Source organism: Phyllobates terribilis, unplaced genomic scaffold (genome assembly GCF_046119375.1).
Source record: "Phyllobates terribilis strain yellow unplaced genomic scaffold, ASM4611937v1 Scaffold_11__3_contigs__length_659146591, whole genome shotgun sequence".
Taxonomy (NCBI): Eukaryota; Metazoa; Chordata; class Amphibia; order Anura; family Dendrobatidae; genus Phyllobates; species Phyllobates terribilis.
The window spans coordinates 130,940,581-130,968,482 of NW_027362771.1; the positions used below are offsets into that span (position 1 = coordinate 130,940,581).

Below are 27,902 nucleotides of genomic sequence, written 5' to 3' on the forward strand. Positions count from 1 at the left end.
TTCTTATTTTGTCTTTAAACCAAGATGAGACCTTATGTTTCGTTCTTATTTTTTCTTTAAACAACATATCAACCAAGATGAGACCTATCACCCTAAAGTCCAGGACAGGAGCGAGTTTTCCACTCTTGGTGATTTTAGCTTACATCACATTTGCTTAAACTGTAATGGCTGTCATAAATCACTACATAAATGTAGGACCGCGTTATTACCAATTTTTTGCCTCTAAATGCAAACAAGAATGTTTCCATTCACTGATAATAAGAAGGAATCATGAACATGTCAATTAGAAAAGGAGAGTATATTAGATGATATTAAAATGTTTACATTTCTATACAGTCGTAACAACCCCTTGCATATGATACTGATGAATATCAGGTCAGCGGCTCAGTGTGTAGCGGCTGCTGCCAAGAACTGGCGATGAGCACCTATTCAATAGAATAAGAGCTGATCGGCAGTGTATTTATTGTTATGATAATCATCTAGTAGAATTGTCATTTTCTTTCATTTTTTTGTCTAACACTGTGGTGAATCACTGTATTATATGTGACTTATATTGGAAATATAATTATTGTGATGCCAACATCAAAACAATATTCCGAGGTAACACTATAGCACACCCCACAATATTGTGGTCACTAATACACAGAGATAACCTATGGATTAGTTTACATTGTAAAAGAAATGTACGGTATATTGTGCTGACCTTGTCATGAACCTTTTGTCCTTGCTCCATTCCATCCATAGGCTCCTGATCCGTCGCTTCCCCAGTGACCATCTTTCTCTGAATATGAGCATTTTGTTCCCTTAATGCAACGATCTGTAAATAAACATAAGTGATATTACTAAAAAAATAGCATTTGATTTGGAAATTACAGGTAGGGAATTAAACTTGTCAACTACAGGGATTTGTTTTAAATTACTATGATAACACTAGTTAACTTGTATTACTACTATGTCTAGAACTTGACTTCTCTTCGCTTGTCATCAGCACTATAGAAAGAGGACCTTACACCAAATTTTTCATCTCGAGCTGGACACACAATGTAATAGGAGCTACAGAATAAAATATGTTTTTTTTAATTCCGTCTCTCCGTTGCTGGGATATTAGCATTCAAAGTATTTGGTATTTAACTTTTGTTACGTCCAAGTGGGTGATATTAGATACTATTCACTGGAGGTGTGTACTTCTTCTCCCTGTACGAGGTGCTATCTAATAACGTATGTCCAATATGAAAAATTTGATGAAAGGACCTCTTTAGGAATGTAATGGTGGTTGAGGTATAATATTGGTGGGACTGGTGCCATAGTATTGGGGGATATCTTGGATGCCAATATCTCCATACTTGGCTTTCCAGGTCTCCCGAATTCCATATGTACTATACATTACTTAGTACTGGAACAGGTAGTGATGCGTGTGGGCTATTTTGCCTTTTTATGGGTGAAAAAATTGTCCAATGCTTGGATCTATGAAAAGACAATAGTTGAGGACATGTGGTCTCAACTTATTATACTAGGGTCAAATGACGATATGTTTATGCATGGTATGAGCAGCAGTACATTAAATTTTATTGTCATTTTTATTGTAATGCTTTTCTATTGTAATAAGAAGACTCACAGAATGTTTCTGTAAACTAGATATCTACAAGGTACCTGCTTTTCTGTTTGTAGAAATAAAACACAACCAGCCTACCTTCAAGAATCTCAGAATTGAATGAGGTACTAATACTAGTCTTTCTACACTTGATATAAAACATTCATGAAAAAAAAAACAATTCCACAAAAAGGTTAAACCATATACATTACATTACTGTGATACCACTGTGGCCACCATATGGTAGACTGACAAAGAGAATAACTACGTTAGAGTTTAAAATTTGTTAAGATAATAAAGTATATAAAGTTCAGAATGTTTTAAGATCATGTCTAGAAAACCCAATGGATTTAAGATTACAGCTGAAATGTAGAAGTTATGGCATATACTGCAGCAGTGTTGCGGAATGGTCAACTTGAAGAATGTTCTCTGAAAGCAAAGCCACAATAAACACTCCATATCTGGTATTCATTATCTCTGTCAAGTGCAATATATGCATCTATTTAGATACTACCAATGTTACCTACACGGAAATAATTACTGTTTTCCATTCATTTCAATAGAACAAACCAGCTCTTTTGTGCATAAAGGATTACTGTAAATTGGAGTGAAAGAAAAATATTTTTTTCAGCATTACTATAGCATGCTAGAAGGCATTCAAGAAGGCTTAATGTGGAAGAGTGGATTAAGGCTTAAGGGAACGCTAAATTAATATAATGCCCTAAAAAAAATCCCAGCACTTCTTCCCTTGATCTAATATTTTCCTTTGATCCTATTTTGCATCATATTGCAATCAAAACTTTGAGAAATAACCTATACGGCCATAAGCATGTGGACACCTGACTATCATACCTAGAGGCAATTGCTTGATTTCCGATTGTGAGAGCATTAATATGAGGTTGGTTCTCCTTTTGAGGCTACAAAAGCTTCCCCTCTTACAAGAAGGCCTTTCACAAGATTTATGAGGCTATCTTTCAAGTTTCTATTAACTCTTCCCTAAAAACAATTGTGATATCAGGCACTGATATTGGAAAAGAACATGTGATTCGTAATCAGCGTTCACACCAAAGGTGAGTGATGGGGTTGAGGTCAGAAGTCTGAGCAGACCACTCCGGCTTCTCTATTCCAAGCTTGCCAAGCCATGCCTTTGGACTTGCTTTGCTTTGACAGGGCATCGTCATGCTGAAACAAAAAAGGGCCTTCTACAAACTGTTCCCACAAAGCTGGAGGTATACAGTTCTCTAAAAAAAACTTTACATGTTGTACCATTAATAGTACCTTGACTGAAAATCGGAGGCCTTGAGAAAACCCTGAAAAAAGGCCTTTACCATTAATTCTTCTCCACCAAATTTTATAACATGCACCTAGCATTCCTGTAGATAGCGTTCGCCGGGAATCTGCCAAACGATTGTCCATCAGACTGGAAACATGTAATTTATTGCTCCAGACATCAAGATTCATTCACTGTTGTGTCCAATGGTGTTGTGCTTTATACTACGTTAGCCGACACGTTGAATGGTGCAAGGTAATTTAGGCATGTGTGCGGCCGCTCAACCATGGAAACTCATTTAGGTAAGCATCTGACAATTGAAAGCCACTTCAAGAAGCTCTTGACACATAATTGTGCTTATATTTCCAGAGTTAGTCTGTTGTAGTGATTGCTACAACAAAGATTAGGCAATTTTTCGGGCTCCATATGCTTCAGTCCTTGGTGGCCCCACTCTTTGAATGATAATAACAATAATAACGCTCACAGATCACTGGGCAAATAAAAAATGTCATGAACTGGCAAAGGTGGCATTCTATAAGTTTTCCTTGTTTAATCCATTCCTGAGATCCGCTGTACACGTACAATGAATGTTGGGTGTGTGTTACGAGTCCAGGTGGTGGAACCTCTGTGCTTCAGTGCAAGGAGGGACCAGAGGGACGTGACTAAGTGCCTACTCAGCCCGACGAAGGTCACAAGGCGGCTTAGTCAACTCCGTGAACCAGGGAGGAACCGCGCAGGTGGACCACGTGCCACTCTGGGACCAACCTTGTGTAAGAGCAGGTGACTCCCACGGGTCAGATGGCAAGAACTGACCGGTACAGCGGATGAGCACAGCAGGAAGACTGACGGGTGGACCGGGTAGACAAGCAGGCTGGTTTGGCAGATAGCCAGACAGGTGCTCTGGGTAGGCGAGCACGGCAGGTAACAGGCAGGTGCTCCGGGCAGACCGGCCAGCGGGCACGACAGGTAACAGGCAGGTGCTCCAGGTAGGCTGGCGGGTGGGCACGACAGGTAACAGGCAGGTGCTCCAGGTAAGCAGGCTGGCGGGCACAACTGTAGACAGACTGGAGGACAGAACTGTTAGGCTGGACTGACAGACAGAATGGCAGGCAGGACTGACAGGCAGCGTGACCTGAGGGCTGGAGCAAGTGTTAGCACACGGAACAACAACCTTGCACAGGCACCTCCATTTTGGAGGAGGTGCCTTATATAGGGGAAGTCCTCCGGTCATTGGTCGGGGACTCTATAGGACGGCGTGCGTGGCCTCCTTAAGAGGGAGCGCGCGCACGCCCTAAGCACAGTGCCCGGGAAGCTGCGCGCGGTGAGTGGCAGGGGAGCGGGAAGACGCCGGACCTGGACCGCGGCAGTGAGGGGAACGGCGTCTCTGCCCAGCAGGAGGCAGAGATGCCGATGCTACAGTGTGTATTTATTTCATGGGCTTAAGAGCCCGTTCCAAATACAGAAGGTGCCAGCTGACACTTTCCTCTAACAGTAGCAGCCGAACCTAACTCCAACCACTGCTGTTTAACCACTTAAAAGAGTTGTCCACAACTAGGAATATCAATCTGAGTGTTTCCCCCCGTTAAAATAAAAACACTTAAATTCACCTCCAGGGCTTGCATCATTCCAGATGTGTCAGCAAGATTTATCTTAGCCAAAATACATAGTCTCATGTGAGAATGTAATAACATGTAGAAGTAAGAGTAAAAAGACAGGCTAAGAGATGAACTATGATGCAAGACCTAGTGTGTCCAGTCAAGGTTGCTCAAATAAGCCCCTGTCAGGTACAAGTCATGACCAACCAGGTAAAAAAAAAACCTGTGGGGAACAGAGTATTAGACAGGTGGGTCTACATGGGGCCAACGCGTATCGCCATCCTAGCGGCTTCATCAGGGCATGTCCAGGTTGACCTGGACACACTAGGTCTTGCATCATAGTGCTTTTAGTGTGTTGGAGTGCATTAATAAAGCTATTCTTTTTTGATACTATTCACTTGCAATTTGGTGTGCATTGATTATTTCTTCTCTTGATGCTACAAATAAGCAACATGTGCATGACACTTCAGGATTCTCATTCACTTTGCTGGTATCAGGAAACCCTGCAGGTCTTGAGACATCTTCGCAGAAAAAAAAAACGACGTCTGCACTAGTCCTCTAGTAATAATCTCCTAATAAAAGGGTGATTTTAACAAAATTTCAGTAAGCAGCTGAGTAAGTGACACATCGCTGAGATCAGTGTCTCTGTCTCTATATTATGCTTCTCTTAGATTATGTGGCAAAAATCTAGTGACATATTGTTTTACGTTTTCTTCTACATATGTCCCAGGATATCAGATATTTCCCTCCTTTTATTTGCTTCCATATGCATTTTCCCCTATTGCTCTGCAGTAGGAGACTAGGAAGCAACTGCAACCCTTCTTTGGTCAAGCCCAACTCGTTTGCCATGTGCCAACCTAAAACAGAAGGGACAAGCAGAAAATAATACATGTGCTGTTAGATTTCTATAAGGCTGTTGGTTGCATGTGCTGCAGTAAAACTCTCCAAACTGACACTGTAATCTGTAATTTTTTCATGTTTAGTTTTAGTTTCTACAATTTCTTTAGGAGGATAAGATAGACTTCAAGGCATGTGGTGGCAATGCCTAAAATGTCTGATATGTCTACCAAACGCCGGACATGTACTGCTCCCGGAAGTCCGTTGCAAAGTTCGAAGTTCCAAGGGAAGAGAGAGAAAGAGAGATATTTTTTTTCCAGATGCAAAGATCGGGTCTCCATTGTTTTCAATGGGGCTTTGGTTCTGGTTCAAGTTCGGTTACAGTTTTGGTACCCAAACCGATTTCTGGACTAAAGTTCGGGTTGGGTACCCAACCCAAAAATCCATAGGTCCGCTCATCCCTATTGTCTACCACAGAGAACCACAAGTTCTGGCAAAGCCTTTTATCTAATTTTTACCATTTGTTGAATTACCGTATATATATTCTAAATAGTTAATTTGGGGGAATTCTGGTAAGAATGGCTGATATTTATGACTCTACAAGTGTTCCAAACTGGTATTTGTAAGTAATAATGATGTAAACTAACAGAGAAACATATTATACCCAGTGGGATTGAGTACCCTATAGGCAGCTCTCATGCTATTGAAATTAGCCTACATTTTGACTTTAGGCATGCTGACTACCTGAGGTCCAATATTAAAATGACGTTTATTCAGATTAATACATTAGGTGGCATTTGCAAACCAACGTCTTACATAATGCAAATTAAATAGAAAAGCAGTTTAAACACTATTTGCTTGTATGCACTAAAAAATGTATAACTACGTCTTCAATAATCCGGAATCAAATACGACAGTAGCTTTTTACCACCACACCAACCCCCCAACACTCCCCCCAAAAAAACTATATATACACATTATGAGTTACACATAATAGAGGTCTTCTGTTTTTGTATATTTTCAAATGCATTTATAGTGAGTTATGTGTTAAAAGAGGTTGTCTCAAGATGACAGTCCCGACCAGCGACACAGTCGCGCCGCTGGTCCGAACTAAGCGCTATCCCAGGCTGCTAGCAGAGGAAGCTTTTAGGGACTTAGGTCGGATCACTAGATCTGACCAGCCTGCCTCAGAGCGATATGAGCAAGCTGTGTACAGCATAGCGCATACAAGAGCTCGGCACCACTTGCCAAGGTGACTGGCCAAGCTGGGACTGCAGGATGGCAGGTTATCTAGCCAACGGGCTATACACTACACAATCAAAAATTACTCCATTCTTAAGAACATAGAGGATTTTTAATAAGGGGTAAATTACAAGTTTTTACAAGCATTTCGCAATTTTACCCATTTATGAACTTGAGACAACCCTTTTTATAGAGAGAGACCTATCATAATGGACACTTACATAGAGACATAGCTACAAAGGGGTTTGCTAAATTTGGAGGACTCTGAATTGTTTGTCTACATTCATTGATTCTAAAGGAGACTGTGTGATGCCTTATTTACCGTGTGATGATGCCGCTGGGGTACTGAACACTTGATGGTGGGTATCCACACAGATCACTGTTGACAGCTAAGGGTCGCAGGAGCAATAGAATACGTGATCAGCTTGTCATCGAGGGACCCTTACAAAGAAGCTGAAAAACTGTATTATCCACAGAGGTCAACCTCTTTAACCCCTTCACCCCCGGACTATTTTCTTTTTTCGTTTTCCCCTCCCCTTCTTTCAAGAACCATAACTTTGTTATTTTTCCATCAATAAAGCTGTATGAGGGCTTGCTTTTTGCGAGACAAGTTGTACGTTTGAATGACACCATTCATTTTATCATGTGATGCACCAGAAAGGGGGAAAAAAATTCCAAGTGTGTTGAAATTGCAAAAAAAAGTGCAATTTCACAACTGTTTTTTGGGATTTTCATTTACCCTGCTCACTATATGGTAAAAGTGACCTAACAATATGATTATCCAAGTCAGTAGAATTACACAGATACCAAATATGTATTGTTTTTTTAAGTTGTAAAAAAATTTTGGGTAAATTTGTGATGTATGTGCACCTAGCGTCTCCTATGATGTATGTGTTCCCAGCGTCTCCTGTGACACATATACCCCCCGCAATTCTTGTGACTTATATGCCACCGGCGTCTCCCGTGACGTACAGTGCTGGCCAAAAGTATTAGCACCCCTGCAATTCTGTCAGATAATACTCAGTTTCTTCCTGAAAATGATTGCAATCACAAATTCTTTGGTATTATTATCTTCATTTAATTTGTCTTCAGTGAAAAAACACAAAAAGAATTGTCCTAAAGCCAAATTGGATATAATTCCACACCAAACCTAAAAAAGGGGGCGGACAAAAGTATTGGCACCCTTTGAAAAATCATGTGATGCTTCTCTAATTCGTGTAATTAACAGCACCTGTAACTTACCTGTGGCACCTAACAGGTGTTGGCAATAACTAAATCACACTTGCAGCCAGTTAACATGGATTAAAGTTGACTCAACCTCTGTCCTGTGTCCTTGTGTGTACCACATTGAGCATGGAGAAAAGAAAGAAGACCAAAGAACTGTCTGAGGACTTGAGAAACCAAATTGTGAGGAAGCATGAGCAATCTCAAGGCTACAAGTCCATCTCCAAAGACCTGAATGTTCCTGTGTCTTCTGTGTGCAGTGTCATCAAGAAGTTTAAAGCCCATGGCACTGTGGCTAACCTCCCTAGATGTGGACGGAAAAGAAAAATTGACGAGAGATTTTAACGCAAGATTGTGCGGATGGTGGCTAAAGAACTTCGACTAACATCCAAACAAGTTCAAGCTGCCCTGAAGTCCGAGGGTACAACAGTGTCAACCTGTACTATCCGTCGGCGTCTGAATGAAAAGGGACTGTATGGTAGGATACCCAGGAAGACCCCACTTCTTACCCCGAGACATAAAAAAGCCAGGCTGGAGTTTGCCAAAACTTACCTGAGAAAGCCTAAAACGTTTTGGAAGAATGTTCTCTGGTCAGATGAGACAAAAGTAGAGCTTTTTGGGAAAAAGCATCAACATAGAGTGTACAGGAAAAAAAAGAGGCATTCAAAGAAAAGAACACGGTCCCTACAGTCAAACATGGCGGAGGTTCCCTGATTTTTTGGGGTTGCTTTGCTGCCTCTGGCACTGGACTGCTTGACCGTGTGCATGGCATTATGAAGTCTGAAGACTAACAACAAATTTTGCAGCATAATGTAGGGCCCAGTGTGAGAAAGCTGGGTCTCCCTCAGAGGTCATGGGTCTTCCAGCAGGACAATGACCCAAAACACACTTCCAAAAGCACTATAAAATGAGTCCAGACCTGAATCCCAAAGAACACATGTGGAGAGATCTCAAAATGGCAGTTTGGAGAAGGCACCCTTCAAGTATCAGGGACCTGGAGCAGTTTGCCAAAGAAGAATGGTCTACAATTCCAGCAGAGCATTGTAAGAAACTCATTGATGGTTACAGGAAGCGGTTGTTCGCAGTTATTTTGGCTAAAGGTTGTGCAACCAAGTATTAGGCTGAGGGTGCCAATACTTTTGTCCAGCCCTTTTTTGGAGTTTTGTGTGAAATGATCAATGATTTGATTTTTGCTTCATTCTCTTTTGTGTTTTTTCCTTGCAAGCAAATTAAATGAAGAGAATAATACCAAAGAATTTGTGATTGCAATCATTTTCAGGAAGAAACGGAGTATTATCTGACAGAATTGCAGGGGTGCCAATACTTTTAGCCAGCACTGTATATGCCCCTAACGTCTCCTGTGATGTATATGCCACCAGACCATCCTGTGATGTATATGCCCTGGCGTCACCTGTGATTTATGTGCCCCCAGCGTCTCCTGTGATATATATGCCCCGACGTATCCTGTAATGTATGTGCCCCAGGGTCTCCTGTTTGTGTCCCCAGCGTCTTTTGTGATGTATGTGCCTCCAGTGTCTCCTGTAATGTATGTGATGTATGTGACCCCAGCGTCTCCTGTGATGTATGTTCCCCCAGCGTCTCCTGTGATATATGTGCCCCAACATCTCTTTTGATTTATGTGCCCCAGCTGTTATGATCTGCAACATGAACTAAGGAAAGATAGGGGAAAGCTGTCCCTACAGTAAGACTAAGCTGAATCCCTACGATGTAGCGGGCTGCCTGTTCCTAGCGAACAGACCCGCCTTAGTCCTCGGCTAGTCTGAACGAAGACCTATAGTATTAAGGGAGGGGTCCCTAAAAAGAACTAAGGACTGGGACAAAAATGGGACACCTCCTAAACAGAGAAGTTGTTGCAGAACACAAAGACAAACTGACAAAAAGGTACTAGAGGTCCCAGAGGACCAAGCGAACTGACAGAGAAAGGCATCGAAGCACCAGGCTAGAGAAACAGTCAAACACTGCAGTCCAGCACAGCCAGAAGGGCGGAGCTGGAATATAAAGGCAGATGGTCACGTGACCGCAAAACACAAGATGGAAAAAACAAACAGGATGGTTCTAACACCAGCATCTCCTGAGATGTATGCGTCCCCAGCATTTCCTTTGATGTATGTGCCCCCAACATTTCCTGTAATGTATGTGCCCCAGCGTCTCCTGTGATGTATATGCCCTGGCATCTCTTTTGATGTATTTGCCTCCAAAGTTTCCTGTGATGTATATGCTGCAGCTCCAATGTCTCATATTTGATGTATATAGAGCAATCTCAGTGTCTCCCATGCCGCACCAAAGAGAAGCAGCTCCATTCATCACATTAGGGGTGAGTTAATTAAATGTTTGACCAAATATAGCAGGATAAATTTCAAGGTGATAATTTTGTACTGCCCCCGAATAATGGTCTAAATATCCAAATGGCTCCTGGCAGAAAAAAGGTTCCCCACTGCTGATTTAAATGGTGGAAAAAAAATTGGAAATTTGTAAAAAAAACCTTTTCTTGCGTCACCATTTTCCTAAACTCATAACGTTTACATTTTTTTTGGATATGGCACTTGTGATGGCTTGCTTTTTGTGCCCTGAGCTGACGTTTTTACTGATAACATTATGGGGTAGATACAATGTTTTGATCGCCTCTTTTTGCATTTTATTGCAATATTGCGGTAGCCAAAAAACTGTACTTTTGGCATGTCAATTTTTTTCTCATAACTCCATTTACCAATCGGATTAATTTATTTTATATTTTGATAGATCAAACTTTTATGAACACAGCGATTCCAAATATGTGTATTTTTCGTGCAAAAGGGGGGTGATTTTAACTTTTGGTTTTTTTTACTTTTTGCTGAATTTAATAGTCTTCTTAGGTGACTTGAAGCTGCTATCGTTTGATGGCTTGTGCTAAACAGATGCACTGCTATGTATAGAGAAAATTACGATCTCCTATGAATGCCAGCTAAATGCCAGGTGGGGGGGTATTCAGCAGACCACCGGCTGTCATAACAACCCATCGGCGCCCCGCGATCATGTCATGGGCGCGCCAATGGGAGTGTGGAATGATGTGCACCCTGCCAGCGCTTGTTGGATACCGCTGACAGAGATTGATAGCGGGATTTAACAGGTTAACAGCCACGGGCAGAGCACCTCACCACTCGCGGCTGTTAGAGGCATATGATGGCTGATTAAATCAAAGTCAATCAAATCAGGGAATCAAAGTCAAGGACTCAGCATATGATGTATCAGTAAGTCATATGTCAGTAAGGGGTTAAAAAAGGTCATGTCCAAACTGAGCAACTCCTGTTTTCCCTTGTAGACTCTTCCTCAAGGTAAATCTGCAGTAAACTTCAGAGAAATGTAAGTGATTTAGGTTTTCAAAACCCAATTTAAGCCATGTTCACACAATGCAAACCTGATATCCTTCGCTGTAAAAGGGGCAAAGGGGCTGCTTGCTGTACTTTTGATAAAACCACTGTTTCTTCAGCAGGAGATCATCACTACAGGACTAGTAAGCCTGCTGCCATGCAGTCTTCCATATTCATGTATTCTGTATAACACTGGCCATGCCACTGATTGGTTGCTTTCTGACTATGCACAGTATACACAGGAGGCAGTCAATCAGTGATGTGGGTGGGGTTATACAGAGCTCAGCATTCAGAGAACTGATAAACACAGGAATTTTAACAATACTACAGAAGCAATCCAGTAACTGGCACATCGCTGGAATTGGGATCTCTGTCCCTAAATCATGCTGCTCTCAGATGGGGTAGCAATAACCTGGTGACAGATTCCCTTCCCTTTAATGATGACCCGATGAGGGCACTAGTCAAGTCGTAAAATGTGTAGCGTATTGCTTCAATAATATAACCTCAATATGTAATGAATTTGATTGGTTATGGATTGATCCACTCATGTCAGCGTGCCGCAAAAGTGTAAAGGCATCAGATGAGGCAAATATGAAATTATTATAAATTCACATGTATGCATCAATGCATGTAGAAGCTTTAAATAAGATGTGGTATCAGCAAAGAAAATACCACATCCCTAAAAGGGAATATAAAGGACAGCTTCCTGGGTTATGTAACTGCCGGAAAAAAAATTCTTATACAAAGAACTGCCAGATGACAAAAAGATTTCCCCTTATGGGGGAACTTAGAAGTGGTTAATAGAATCATCCTCATATCCTCACTTGTATTGAATTTTTAGCTCAATGTGTGATTCAGAACTTCAAAAATTGTCAGTGAGGAGCTTTGGAGAACATGCTGCTGAATCCCTGGCAGCTCTGTTCAAGACTTCCAAGCTTTCCTTAATCTGAAGAAAACTCTTCATGTTGCTCCTCTGTCACTTATGCACAATTGATAAAACTATGATTTGTCTTTTAAAATTCTCTTCCTATGAAGAACCTGAGAGATTGCACATGAACTGAGCAAATTAGATCAACCTTTCAGATATCCCAGAAGCAATGTCATTATGCATTCTAAATTGTATTCTTTTATTTATAAAATAAATAAATATTATTTAAATTAGGGTTTTACTAGGGTCTGTTCACACCAGGGTCATAACATCTATTTAGCCATACTGCTGTTGAGGATCCTTACATTATGAATCAGAAAGAAGAGTGATGAATATTGTTGACTTATAATGAAGTCTATTTGGGGCCTATTTCTATTTTTGCCATGCTGGTATGGATAGCTGCGCTATTCTTGCCATCAAAGGTGCCCTAAATCTTGACTGAAACCCCAATGAAATGCCTCACCTCAGGTATGAACACAGCCTAATAAATATATACAGTTATATGAAAAAGTTTGGGCACCCCTATTAATCTTAAGCTTAATATTTTAAAAAAATTGGTGTTTTTGCAACAGCTATTTCAGTTTGATATATGTAATAACTGTTGGACACAGTAATGTTTCTGCCTTGAAATGAGGTTTATTGTACTAACAGAAAATGTGCAATCTGCATTCAAACAAAATTTGACAGGTGCATAAGTATGGGCACCCTTATCATTTTCTTGTTTTAAATACTCCTACCTACTTTTTACTGACTTACTAAAGCACTTTTTTGGTTTTGTAACCTCATTGAGCTTTGAACTTCATAGCCAGGTGTATGCAATCATGAGAAAAGCTACTTAAAGTGGCCACTTGCAAGTTGTTCTCCTGTTTGAATCTCCTCTGAAGAGTGGCATCATGGGCTCCTCAAAACAGCTGTCAAATGATCTGAAAACAAAGATTATTCAACATAGTTGTTCAGGGGAAGGATACAAAAAGCTGTCTCAGCGATTTAACCTGTCAGTTTCCACTGTGAGGAACATAGTAAGGAAATGGAAGAACACAGGGACAGTTCTTGTTAAGGCCAGAAGTGGCAGGCCAAGAAAAACATCAGAAAGGCAGAGAAGAAGAATGGTGAGATCAGTCAAGGACATTCCTCAGACCACCTCCAGAGAGCTGCAGCATCAACTTGCTGCAGATGGTGTCACTGTGCATCGGTCAACTATACAACGCACTTTGCACAAGGAGAAGCTGTATGGGAGAGTGATGCGAAAGAAGCCGTTTCTGCTAGCACGCCACAAACAGAGTCGGCTGAGGTATGCAAAAGCACATTTGGAGAAGCCAATTTCTTTTTGGAAGAAGGTCCTGTGGACTGATGAAACAAAGATTGAGTTGTTTGGTCATACAAAAAGGCGTTATGCATGGCGGCAAAAAAACACAGCATTCCAAGAAAAACACTTGCTACCCACAGTAAAATTTGGTGGAGATTCCATCATGCTTTGGGGCTGTGTGGCCAATGCCGGCACCGGGAATCTTGCTAAAGTTGAGGGACGCATGGATTCCACTCAGTATCAGCAGATTCTTGACAATAACGTTCAAGAATCAGTGACAAAGTTGAAGTTACGCAGGGGATGGATCTTTCAGCAAGACAATGATCCAAAACACCGCTCGAAATCTACTCAGGCATTCATGCAGAGGAACAATTACAATGTTCTGGAATGGCCATCCCAGTCCCCAGACCTGAATATCATTGAACATCTGTGGGATTTGAAGAGGGCTGTCCATGCTCGGCGACCATCAAACTTAACTGAACTGGAATTGTTTTGTAAAGAGGAATGGTCAAAAATACCTTCATCCAGGATCCAGGAAATCATTAAAAGCTACAGGAAGCGACTAGAGGCTGTTATTTTTGCAAAAGGAGGATCTACTAAATATTAATGTCACTTTTCTGGTGAGGTGCCCATACTTATGCACCTGTCAAATTTTGTTTGAATGCAGATTGCGCATTTTCTGTTAGTACAATAAACCTCATTTCAAGGCAGAAACATTACTGTGTCCAACAGTTATTACATATATCAAACTGAAATAGCTGTTGCAAAAACACCAATTTTTATAAAACATTAAGCTGAAGATTAATAGGGGTGCCCAAACTTTTTCATATAACTGTACTTTTTATGTGTGTGTGTGTATATATGTATTTATATTTTTTTTTTTACTTTTTTGTTACTATTTAGAAATACTAATTCTGAAATAATTCAGTTTTCATATATCCTATTAATATGTGTCATGCCAGGTGTAAGTGCTACACAGAGGGAAAAGGGAGATGGAGCCCAGACACTAGGGAAAGGGGGAAGTGGATATCTCTTAGTCTGGTCTAGCGTCACCCTGTCTCGACTAACGTCCCTATATAGCCTCCTCAGCTATCGCCGATCGCGTGCCTCACCCTACTTTCCCTGGCGTACGGCTATGGCTAGGGATGAAAGGAGATGAGCACTAGTCAACCTCCACTAAAACTCTAAAGACAACAAGGGTAGACAAAACAGGGAAAAGTGGCTTAGCTTTAGATGAACTACAAATGTGCACACGGCCTCAAGTTTCAGAGAGGACGAAGTACTGCTCCTGCTTAGCTTCACAAGTAGAAATGAATATAACCGGCTACGCCCTCTCAGACACACCAGGTATATATACACCCAGGCCAGAGAGCAATTATCAAGAGAGAGGTAGTCGCTCGGTCCTAAAGACAGCCTCCTATTTAAGCAGCTGTCTGCAATGCCAAATGTGGAGATCTCCTGCAACCCACTGCAGGGCTACTGTCTGTCACATCTGACACACCCGTGACAATATGCCATCATGTTATAATGTGGCAGTGAGAATAGAAATAAGCCATTAATAGATGGGGCAGACGATTGCTCAGTGGTTAGAACTTTAGCCTTGCAGCGCTGGTGACCTGGGATCAAGGACAACATCTGCAAGGAGTTTGTATGTTCTCCCTGTGTTTGTGTGGGTTTCCTCTGGGTACTCCTATTTTCTCTCAAAAGACATACTGATGGGTAATTTAGATTGTGGGCCCCAAGGAATGAGTCTGATGTCTGTAAAGTGCTGTGGAATTAATAGCGCTGTATAAGTGAATAAAATAAATAGAAGATTGGTCCAATTTTTTTTGTCATAAGAGTTTGGACTGTGTGTCAGTTTTTACCATCAGAGTTTGGTCAGAATTTCAACCGTTTTTCTCAGATGACAAAAAAAACAAAACTGATGGAGATTTCTTGAGCTTCTCCTATTAAAGGAAATCTGTCAGTGGGTTTTTGCTATTTAATCTTAGGACAGCATGAGTTAGGGGTTAAAACACTGAATTCAAAGATGTGTCTCTTATTAGGCTGTGTGTTGATGTTTACTTATAATGAAAGTAAGTATTATCACCAGAATATTATCACTGCTGGACTAGGTCTCAAGAACCTGTTAGACTGACCACGCCCCCTCCTGTGATAAGCAACTCACTGTCTATAGACAAGAAAGCCTGGAGTGGGCGGGGGCAGCTTTCTCAGCTTGGCTACACTCGACATCTAAGAATTCTGATTGTGTCAGAATTGCTGCACCCAGTAAACTAAGTGATACATCATTGGATTCAGCGTCTCTTTTCCTACATTATGCAGCTCTCAGATGAGGTAGCAAAGACCTGGTAATAGATTCCCTTTAAATAGTCCGTGAAAAATGGACAGTACACGGATGGCATCCAAGAACTATCGGATTTTGTTATGGGTACATTGCATTGGCGAGTTTAATCCGACTCTTGGGTCAATATTGGACAAGGCTCCGTGCTTTTGTGCTCAGAAAAAAATCAGACATATAAACTACCCCATAGACTATCACAGAAATGAGTGCTATCCGAGAAAAACACATATAGCACTCGTATAAAAAAGACTGAAGTCTAAATAAGCCCTTACAGAAATAAAAAAAAACCTAAGGCTATGTGCACACGATGCAGAAATGCTCAGGATTTTTTCCTGAGCGTTTCTGCATCTCTCTGGCAGAAAAAAATGCATGCGGATTGTACATGCGGATTGTACATGCGGATTGTACATGCATTTTCCTGCCAGGGACAAGCGGATGTGAAGCGTTCTTCACATGCATTTCTGCATGCGGGTTGACAAATGCTTTCCAAGCGATTTTAGCATCACTTGGAAAGTGCTTGACAACTTGGTCACACTATATAAATCCATGCAACCGGCATGGATTTATATAGTGGGACCGAAAGAATGGTAAAAAATAAAAAATAAATATATACTTACCTTCCGATGGCCCCTGCAGTCTTGCTGCGCTCCTGTGCTGGCTGCTGGCAGATCGCGGTGCCCTGTACTGAAGGACCTGCCGTCACATGACTGTGATGTCACCGCAGGTCCTACAGTCCTTCGTGATCTGCCAGCAAGCACAGAGAAGGAGTCCGGGGGCCGTCGGAAGGTGAATATAATCTTTATTTTTTATTTTATTCTTTTTTTTACAGGTTCTATGGTACCTGGGTGTGGAGGAGAGTCTCCTGTCCTCCACACCCGGGTACCATCCGCACATTAGAACGCATAGAATGCGCATCTGCAGATGCAGTGATGCGCTTTTCATGTGTTCTAATGAAAGTCAATGGCGGCGAAAACGCAGCGCTTCCGCAAAATTAAATGACATGCTGCGGATTTTTGAGCGTAGCATAAACGCTGCGGAAAAATCCGCAGCATGGGCATTGACATTGTGGCTTGTCATTGGGGACCATGGGGGATGGATTATCAAGCGTTTCCCAAGCGTTTCTGCTGCTTAAATTCCGCAGCATAAACGCTTGGAAAACGCATAGTGGGCACACAGCCTTAAAAGAAGGCTGAACCCTTATTTAGAATAGTGCATGGTAAATGAGACACAGTTAATGGTGCGTGAATCTGCTCAGTGTTTACTTGGAATATGACGAATACTCCTGCAGGGCAAATCTGTATCACAAACTTCGGGATTGAACATTCTGATTAATAGTGCAAACATAAACATAATACTCTGCTGACCACTGCAATCTTTTAAAATACAAAGGATTAAAATGAATCTAGTTGGAGAAGTCTTTAATACTCAAATGTCCTACATTTCTTCTTCATTCCGCATATTTGGTTTTCAGCCTATTCATCCAGTGATACTACTAAATTACTGTTATATATTCTGAGGTCAATTCAACAAATCAGTAACAAAAATGTACAATTTAACTGTAAGTAAGATATTAACCCCTTAAGGACGCAGCCAATTATGTCCTTAATGACCGGGCCAAATTTTACAGTTTTGACCACTGTCACTTCATACGGTAATAACTCTGAAATGCTTCAATGGATCCTCCTGATTCTGAGACTGTTTTTTGTGACATATTGTACTTCATGATAGTGGTAAAATTTCTTCGACATGACTTGCGTTTATTTGTGAAAAAAACGGAAATTTGACAAAAATTTTGAAAATATTGCAATTTTCAAACTTTGAATTTTTATGCCCTTAAATCAGAGAGATATGTCACACAAAATAGTTAATAAATAACATTTCTCACATGTCTACTTTATATCAGCACAATTTTGGAACCAAAATTTTTTTTTGTTAGAAAGTTATAAGGGATAAAAGTTGACCAGCGATTTCTCATTTTTCCAACAAAATTTACAAAACCATTTTTTTAGGGACCACATCACATTTGAAGTGACTTTGAGGGGTCTACATGATAGAATATACCCAAAAGTGACACCATTCTTAAAACTGCATACATACGGGGATTGCTCGTGTATGGCAGGCAATCCCCTCGTGTGTTTCTTTGGCTGTATAACAACCGCGCAACATGTGGAGCAAGGACTCGAGCACGTCACTCGAGCACCCGCGATGCTTGGTGCATACCCGAGCACACGATGCAAACTCAAGTAGCGAGCACTTGCGCTCAAGACTAGTCGCCATATAGTCGTAATTTTTTTTTCTTTTGAAAAAATCCCTACCCCAACACAACCCTAAGCACAACCTTAATCCTAACCGTAACCCTAACACAACCCTAACGCTGGGCTAACCCTAACGCTAACCCTGGGCTAATCCTAACCCTTGGCTAACCCTAACCCTGGGTTAACCCTAACCCTGGGTTAACCCTAACCCTAACCCTGGGCTAACCCTAACCCCGGACGAAGCCTAACCCTGGACTAACCCTAATCCTGGGCTAACTCTAACCCTAACCCTGGGCTAAACCCTAACTCTAGGCTAACCCTAACCCCATCCTAACCCTAACCCTGGGCTAACTCTAACCCAGGGCTGGCGTCAGCACCCAGCGCACCCGGGCAAGTGCCGGGGCCCTGAGCAGGTGGAGGGGCCCACTCACTGTCGGGGACCCCTGCGCGCTATGAGACCCGTGAGCTGTGCGGTGCCAGCGCCCGCTCCCTGCCGCTTGCTCAGGGCCCCGGCACCCGGCGCAATACTTACCTCTCCCCGTGCCTCCACAGCAGCTCCGGTCTCTTCCGCGGCTGCTGCACAGTGACGTCTCAGGTCAGTGAGTGCGGTGACGTCTTTACACCGTGCTCTCTCCTGAGCCGTCACAGCGCAGAGCTGGAGTCCGGAGTAGCGGCAGCAGGTGAGAAGCGAGCTGAGTATTTGTTTTTTTGTTTTTTAATATACAGAGGCGTGGGGCATTATAAGGGGGGGAGAGATGACATCCTGCATGGGGCATTATAAGGGGGGGTGACATCCTGCATGGGGCATTATAAGGGGGGGGTGACATCCTGCATGGGGCATTATAAGAGGGGGTGACATCCTGCATGGGGTATTATAAGAGGGGGTGAAATCCTGCATGGGGCATTATATGGGGGGGGGGTGACATCCTGCATGGGGCATTATATGGGGGGGAGAGGTGACATCCTGCATGGGGCATTATAAGAGGGGGTGACATCCTGCATGGGGCATTATATAGGGGGAGAGGTGACATCCTTCATGGGGCATTATATGAGGGGTGACATCCTGCATGGGGCATTAAATGAGGGAAGACATCCTGCATGAGGCATTATAAGAGGGGATAACATCCTGCATGGGGCATTATGTGGGGGGAACAGCCTGCATGGGGCATTATAAGGGGAGGGGGTGACATCCTGCATGGGGCATTATAAGAGGGGGTGACATCCTGCATGGGGCATTATAAGAGGGGGTGACATACTGCATGGGGCATTATGTGGGGGGAACTGCCTGCATGGGGCATTATGTGGGGGGAACAGCCTGCATGGGGCATTATTTTGGGGTCAGTATTCTGTATGGAGCATTATAAGGGGGCCAGTATCCTGTGCAGAGCGTAATATGGGGGCCAGTATCCTGCATGGAGAATTATTTGAGGGCCAGTATTCTGTATGGAGCATTATAAGGGGGCCAGTATTTTGTACAGAGGTAATATGGGGGCCAGTATCCTGCATGGAGAATTATTTGAGGGCCAGTATTCTGTATGGAGCATTATAAGGGGGCCAGTATTTTGCACAGAGCATAATATGGGGGTCAGTATCCTGCATGGGGCATTATTTTCGGGCCAGTATTCTGTATGGAGCATTATAAGGGGGCCAGTATCCTGTACAGAGCGTAATATGGGGGCCAGTATTCTGTATGGAGAATTATAAGGGGGCCAGTATCCTGTACTGAGCGTAATATGGGGGCCAGTATCCTGCATGGAGAATTATTTGGGGGTCAGTATTCTGTATGGAGCATTATAAGGGGGCCAGTGTTCTGTACAGAGCGTAATATGGGGGTCAGTATCCTGCATGGAGCATTATTTGGGGGCCAGTATTCTGTATGGAGCATTATAAGGGGGCCAGTATCCTGTACAGAGCGTAATATGGGGCTAGTATCCTGTATGGAGCATTTTATGGGGGCCATTATTCTGTATGGAGCGATTCACCGGTTTCTGAGCTGTTGTGGAATTTACAATAGATATCGGTCATGCAATGTAAGAAGTGAAATCTTCGGCATTGTACTATATATATATATTTCTCTGCTGTATCTGTGCATCATGAAGCGTGGTATGTGTTAAAGGGGCCCACAGATACTCTTTCGCCCGGGGCCCACAAAAACCTGGAGCCGGCCCTGCTCTAACCCGAACCATGGGCAAACCCTAACCCTAACCTTGGGCTAACTCTAACCCTAACCCTGGGCTAACCCTACCCCTGGGCTAACCCTGTGCTAACCCTAACCCTGGGCTAACTCCAACCCTGGGCTAACCCTAACCCTGGGCTAACCCTAACCCTGGGCTAACCCTAAGCTAACCCTAACCCTGGGCTAACCCTAACCCTGGGCTAACCCTACCCGTAACCCTGGGCTAACCCTAACACTGGGATAACCCTAACCGTAACAAAAAAATATTTTTTTCTTTTATAATTTTTATTTACCTAAGGGGGGGACAAAAGGGGGTTTGATTTATTTATCTTGATCACTGTGATAGGGTTTATCACAGTGATCAAAATGAACCAATAGGGAAAATTCCATGTTGTTGCCAGGCAACGGCCGGCAGATCTCAGCGGGCGCACTGTGCATGCGCCCGCCATTTTTTTTCTGCAGAAAGATGCCGGAGAGCCGGGGGAAGATCCAGAGGATGGTAGAGATACCGGGGGGCTTCATTTCTCTCTCCTCTGACATGTATATCCGATTCTGGGTGGTGCTACAGCCTTATTCCTCAGTGGCGCATTTTCACGGCACTGAGGAATAAGTACCCTTAACTGCCGCCGTGAAAATGCGTTACTTTTCAATACAAGTGACGCGCCCCCTGGGCCAGTGTTGTTTGGGGGATACCCGGAGCCGGATCAGATGGGGGTTGTAGTCTCCGAGTGGCGGTGACCCGGTCCGTGCCCAGGGTGTCAAGCTCAGTGTGTGGCAGTCCTACAGATGTTGCTGGATGTTCTTTAATGTCGACTACGCCACCCGTTGATTTGCGGTCACTACGGCCGCCGCTGCAGCAGGGTCCGCTGAGGCTGGTGGTGTGTGTGCAGCTCAGGTAGTATAACCCCCAACGGGAGGGGTATAGCCTCAGGGGGTCAGTTGCAGAGGATGGTGGTTGTGGTGGTGCAGTGAGAGTGGTAATAAGACTCCGAGTCGGCTTGTGCAGTTCAGGGTTTTACTTACTGCTTTTGTGTTGGTCACTCCGGCCTTGAGTGACCACCCGAGCCGTGCTGCGTCCACCAGGTCCTGGACTCGGCCAACCCCCAGGTGATTCTGGAGCGTGGTCCTGAGCTCCCTTTCTGACTTGTCCTTCTCTCTGGCCTTCCCCACCAGGGATCCACCTAAGTCCGGCTCCCTCGGGCCTCTTGTCGGTAAACCCTTGTCTCTGGGTTCCCTGACCCTATTCTTGGTGTGCCTTCCGGGTAGATTTAGTGGGTGGTCGTGGCAGATCCTGCCCACGACCTCCGGTCTCTGGCTAAGGATTAGGGCCCTCCACCAGTTTGGGATCCGGTACCCTTGTGCCAACTCTTCACCCTCTGGTCTAATTTTGGGTTCTTGGAGTTCCCTCTTCTCCCCCTCTGGGTCCTTCTTTCTCCTCTCTCTCTCTCTTGGCCTTGGAGCTGGCTGAGCTGGTCTGCTTCTCTGACTCAACTCTGACAGACTGACCAAACCTCTACAAAAGACCCTGTTCTAAGATGGTTCCCACCTTATATACTCCCTCTATGTGTGAGCTCAGGTGACCAGCACCCAATGAGCTCCTAGCATTACCCAGACTGCTCCCCCTATCTGCCCCTACACTACTGGGATATTCCACCCCCCTCCCACTCCAGCCAGGGACAGACACTGTCGTACCTGCACATTTCTCTAGTGGGAGTACCATTGGTCTGTCCCCCGGAAATAGGATGTATGTAGTGCATGCAGCCTACTGAGCTCAGTTCCACACTCCATCCTTACCCGGGAGTGGAATACCACACCTCTGGCTTGAGGCGTAATACCCCTGTAGCAGCCGAATCCTCAGGGTGCTACACAAGTCTATGAGAGCCTCACATTCTGGCTCTCATAGTCTTGCATTGAGAGCTTGTGACGTATCTTCTGACTTCCGGCTAGTCAAAAGCTACTATCACAAGATGGCGCCATGGTAGAAGGTGAAGCTGCTGGAAGGTGAGTATATGCCCGGGGGGGCATGGGCCTTACATTTAAAGCGCCACTCCAGTGCTGAAAAAAAATTGTTGGAGTGGTGCTTTATGTACAGTTTAGTTATACAATACTAATTATTTAAAGGAGTTTTCTAGGACATTGATCTAGATGGTCTAATCTTAAAGAGATTTTTAAGCTAAATAACATTTTTGACAAACAGTGTAGCTTGCTGAATCCGAACAGCATATGATATGCACACTGCTAGGATTCTTCTCTGCTTGCCAGTTTAAGAAGTCGTCATGAGATCAAAACTTAGTGTAGCGCCGGCGTCCCTGCCCTCTGCTAGGCAGGGACGCTGTTCCCCTCACCCCTCTGCTCCGAGCCTGGCGTCCTCCTCCCGCTCTGCTGGCAGCGCGCGCTCCTTCCCGGCCACTGTGCTTAGGGCACGCGCGCTCCCTCCCTCTTAAAGGGGCCGCGCGCGCCGTCCTAAGGAGTCCCCGGCCAATGGCCGGAGGACTTCACCATATATAAGGCACCTCCTCCAAAATGGAGGTGCCCGAGCAATGTTGTTGCACTGTTCACTACTCTGCTTCAGCCCTCAGGTCCCGTTGCCAGTTACCTGCCAGTTACCTGCCAGAATCCTGCCAGTTTGCTGTCTGTTTCCTGCCTGACATTCCTCCTACCTGCTTGCTAGCCTGAGGTCCGACGGTCTGCCTTCCTACTCCTGTCAGTCTGTCTATGGACCAGCTTGCCCGCTCACCTGGGAGCGCACATCTGCTACCTGCCTGCTAGCCTACCTGGAGGCTCCTCCGTCACGTGCTGTGACCACCTGCCATTCCAGAGACTCCTGCCCGCTCACCTGGGAGCGCACATCTGCTACCTGCCTGCTAGCCTACCTGGAGGCTCCGCCGTCACGTGCTGTGACCACCTGCCATTCCAGAGACTCCTGCCCGCTAACCTGGGAGCGCTCATCTGCTGCCTGTCTGTTGGCCTACCTGGAGGCTCCGCCGTCACATGCTGTGACCACCCGATTATCCAGAGACTCTCGCTTGCTCACCTGGGAGCACACATCTACCATCTGCCTGCTAGCCTACCTGGAGGCTCAGCCATCACAGGTCGTACCTACCCTTTACCCAGAGACTGCCCCGGTCACTTGCCGTGACCTCCTGCCCGTTCATCCAGAGACTGCCCCGGTCACTTGCCGTGACCTCCTGCCCGTTCATCCAGAGACTACCCCGGTCACTTGCCGTGACCTCCAGCCCGTTCACCCAGAGACTGTCCCGGTCACCTGCTGTGACTGCCTGCCCGTCTTCCCTGGTCGCCACCCGCTCCCTTACAAGGACCGCCCCCTTGTATAGTAGCTCAGAGGTTCCGCCTCCCAGACCCGTTACACTTAGTAACTTGCGGTCACATTCTGACTACATTTTATTTCATCCTGCTTCTCCCAATTTTTATTTAATCAATCCTGAAAAACCTCTTTAAAGGGGTGGTCCGGAACAAAAATGTATTTTACTCCCAAATGCCTATTTAATGTTATAATCTTATCTCTTTTTTTAATATACTTTAATTAAAAATTCCCTATCCTTCCCTCACTACGCTATCTAACTGCTTTATTTTTTTTTACAACTTCCTCTTTAATGACGCTTTGATTGATAATCCCAGTGCATGCTTAGTCAAATGAGTCATTATCAGGGGGCAGAAGCTACGGTCACTGCTGCAGTGTCTGCCCACTCACTGAGATGAAGCGCCATCAGTAATGTCCGTTTCAGGGGCTGGGCTATACCCTGCTCTACTGAGCATGCGGCGGTTGTCAATTCCGATGTATGTTCAGTAGATTCTTGTCACAGTGCAATATGCACAGTGACAGTGCGCTCACTTTCCAGCTCTGATCAGAAGTAATGAGACAGCAAGAGAGTGCACTGTCAGTGTACAGTCATGGCCAAAAGTATTGAGAATGAGACAAATAGTAATTTTTCCAAAGTTTACTGCTTCATTTTTTGTAATGGCAATTTGCATAAACTCCTGAATGTCAAAGAGTGATCAGCTTAACAGCAATTACTGTACTTGCAAAGTCAATATTTGCCCAGAAAATGAACTTTAACCCCCAAAACACATTTCAACATCATTGCAGTCCTGCCTTAAAAGGAGCAGCTAACATCGTTTTAGTGATTGATCCATTAACACAGGTGTGGGTGTTGATGAGGACAGGGCTGGCGATCAGTCAGTCATGATTAAGTAAGAATGACATCACTGGACACTTTAAAAGGAGGTAGGTTCTTGGTATCATATTTTCTCTTCAGTTAACCATGGTTATCTCTAAAGAAACACGTGCAGCCATCATTGCACTGCACAAAAATGGCCTAACAGGGAAGAGTATCGCAGCTACAAAGATTGCACCTCAGTCAACAATCTATCGCATCATCAAGAACTTCAAGGAGAGCTTCCATTGTTGTCAAAAAGACGCCAGGGCGCCCAAGAAAGACCAGCAATCGCCAGGACCGTATCTTAAAACTGTTTCAGCTGTGGGATCGGACTACCAGCAGTGCCGAGCTTGCTCAGGAATGGCAGCAGGCTGGTGTGAGTGCTTCTGCACGCACTGTGAGGCGGAGACTCTTTGAGCAAGGGCTGGTTTCAAGGAGGGCAGCAAAGAAGCCACTTCTCTCCAGAAAAAACATCAGGGACCGACTGATATTCTGAAAAAGGTACAGGGAGTGGACTGCTGAGGACTGGGGCAAAGTCATTTTCTCTGATGAATCCCCTTTTCGATTGTTTGGGACATCTGGAAAACACCTTATTCGGAGAAGAAGAGGTGAGCGCTACCACCAGTCTTGTCTCATGCCCACTGTAAAGCATCCTGAAACCATTCATGTGTGGGGTTGCTTGGGTCAATCATCAAGAGACGGGTGGACAAACAAAAACCAACAAATTCTGGCAAAATGCAAGCATTGATTATGCAAGAATGGACTGCTATCAGTCAGGATTTGGTCCAAAAGTTGAATGAGAGCATGCCAGTGAGAATTACAGAGGTCTTGAAGAAGAAGGGGCAACACTGCAAATATTGACTTGCTGCATTAACTCATTCTAACTGTCAATATAACCTATTGGTACTCATAATATGATTGCAATTATATTCCTGTATGTGATATAAACATCAGACAAACACTAATAAAAACCAGAGGCCAGCAGATCATGTAAAAATATAATTTTGGTGTCATTCTCAAAACTTTTGGCCATGACTGTACATTGTTAGAAGAATAAGAGCTATTCTTAGTCCCTCCTGGCATCAATGAGCTTGAGGCTTATAACCCTTTTGCTGTCTCTCATTTTTTGGGCTGCTTTTGGCATGTACTAACCACTGCAAACTAGAAACACTCCACAATACGGTTGTTTTGTAGATGCTATGATTCAGTTGTCTATCCTTCACAATTTAGCTCTTGTCAAAGCCGCTCAGATCTTTACACTTGCTCATTTTTTCTTCTATCAACACATCAACTTTAAGAACTGATTATATCCTTTCACTTGACAGGTGCCATTGTCACAAAATAATAAATGTTATTTACTTCACTTGGCAGTAGTTTTGGCTGATTGTCTCATTCATTCTTGGTCACTGCTTATCAAATACTACAGACCTGTGCAAAAGTTTCAGGCATGTGTGGATAGAATGCTGCAAAGTAAGAATACTTTAAAAATAAAACTGTAAGCAAAGCAAGCAGTGGGACCCAGCTACAACCAAATACTGTTAGGAGAAAACTGTACAGAAGTGGTCCTCATATACTATTGCCAAAATCCAAACTTTAGACATGGCCAGGTGACTCAACTTTGCACAAAAATATTGAAACCCGGGTGCAGATGGTAAGCACTTGTCTTGGATTAGCAGAGTTCCGCCCCCTTCCACTATGGCCTCTGCCCTTTGCTGTGTTCCATGTCAGTTTTTACAAGGGGCCCGGCATGCCTCCATGACCTCATCTCCCTAGGCCTTTCAAGGTTGTTTGGACAAAGATAGCAACTCATACAGGGATAAGAAATACAAGCCCCCAGTGAAAATTATCTAATTACACTCACTTAAGGCCCCGTCACACTAAGTGATGCAGCAGCGATCCCGACAACGATACGACCTGTCAGGGATCGTTGCTGCGTCGCTATGTGGTCGCTGGTGAGCTGTCAAACAGGCAGGCTCACCAGCGATCAGGGGAGCAGCGATATCGTGGAAAGAATCTTTCCACGATGTCCTGCCCCCGGTTACCAGCCTGCTGCTGAAGCAGGAGCAGGCTGGTAACTATGATAAACATCGGGTTACTAAGTGCGCGTGTGCCCCTAGTAACCCGATGTTTACCATGGATACCACTCTGCTACGGTGCGCGGGAGGTTACCGTTCACCTTAGCAGAGTCGTATCCATGATAAACATCGGGTTACTAGGGGCACACGCGCACTTAGTAACCCGATGTTTATCATGGATACGACTCTGCTAAAGTGAACGGTAACCTCCCACGCACCGTAGCAGAGTGGTATCCATGGTAAAGAGCGGGTTACTAAGTGCGCGCGTGCCCCTAGTAACCCGATATTTACCATGGATACCAGCCTGATCGTTGGTCCCGCTGGTCACACACAGCGATGTGTGCTGACCAGCGGGAGAGCAAAGACCAAAAAATGGTCCAGGACACTTTGCAGCGATCAGCGACCTCACAGCAGGGGCCTGATCGCTGCTGTCACACATAGCGACATCGCTGGTGAGGTCGCTGTTGCGTCACCAAAACCGTGACTCAGCAGCGATCTCGCTAGCGATATCGCTATGTGAGACGGGGGCTTAAGATTAACTAAAATTAACTCATTAGGGGCTAAATACTTTGATTGCTAACATATCTGCAATGGATAGATTAAATTAAAATAAATCAAAAACGTTTTATTCCACTCTGCAGCCACTAATACATTGTGTATCCAGCTCAAAATGAAAAATTTGGGGTCCTCTTTAAGGCCGGTTTGAGCGTTAAGTGAGTTTCAACTCTGATCCTATCCAAGTCCTCGGCTCCTGCTATTTCCTCAGACTTCTCTGACCTCTATATCATACCAGCACATTAACTCATCCCTTGCTTCTTGAACTATTATTGAAGTCTATTTAACAATACCTGCATCTGCTTCTGTTTAACTCATTACTTGCTGTGAACATCCTGAACTGTTATTGGAGACTGTTTGCATTTCCTACACGTGTGTGCCTGATTCAGACTTGTCGCCTTCATATATCTATCTTCCGGGTTCTGTGCCTTCCAGCATGTCCTGCAGTGCCAGTTTGTCTGATGTCCCACATAGCTAACTATCCAAGTCCTCATTGTACCACATCCCTGACAGCCTGTTGTACCGATGCCTGGGGTCCATGTATCCACCCTGATCTGCAGTTTCATGGATCCACCTCAGCAGCCTAACATCTGAAAAATGGCAGAAGGTGTTCCAGACTGAGGAGTCAAAATCTGACATTTTTGACTGTAACAAATTTGCACCGAAGGGCTCAAGAGTGGAACTAAACTATGTTTCTGCAGGGTACATTTAAGAATGGTAGAGGTTTTGTGCAAATTTGGGGCTGCATTTCAGAAAATGGAATGCGAATTTGGTAAGGGTTAATGGAGTCCTCAATGCTGAGAAATACAGTCAGATACTTATCCATCATGCAATGCAATGAGGGAGGCATCTGAATGGCTCCAAGTTTTGCGGAATAACAACAACTCCAAACATCCAGCCAATATCATGAAGAATTATCTTCAGCGTAAAGAAGAACAAGGAGTCCTGGAAGTGTTGATGT

General features: G+C 44.1%; 1 protein-coding gene across 11 annotated transcripts in view; it reads right to left on the reverse strand.

The window, feature by feature from the left end:
• Nucleotides 1-27,902, reverse strand: part of PPFIA2 (PTPRF interacting protein alpha 2) — a 446,534-nt gene that overhangs the window by 174,726 nt on the left and 243,906 nt on the right. For all 11 annotated transcript variants that reach the window (XM_073651603.1, XM_073651602.1, XM_073651604.1 and 8 more), the window contains one exon: nt 704-817. In XM_073651603.1, coding sequence (XP_073507704.1) covers nt 704-817 — 114 coding nt within the window. The remainder of the gene's footprint in view (nt 1-703; nt 818-27,902) is intronic.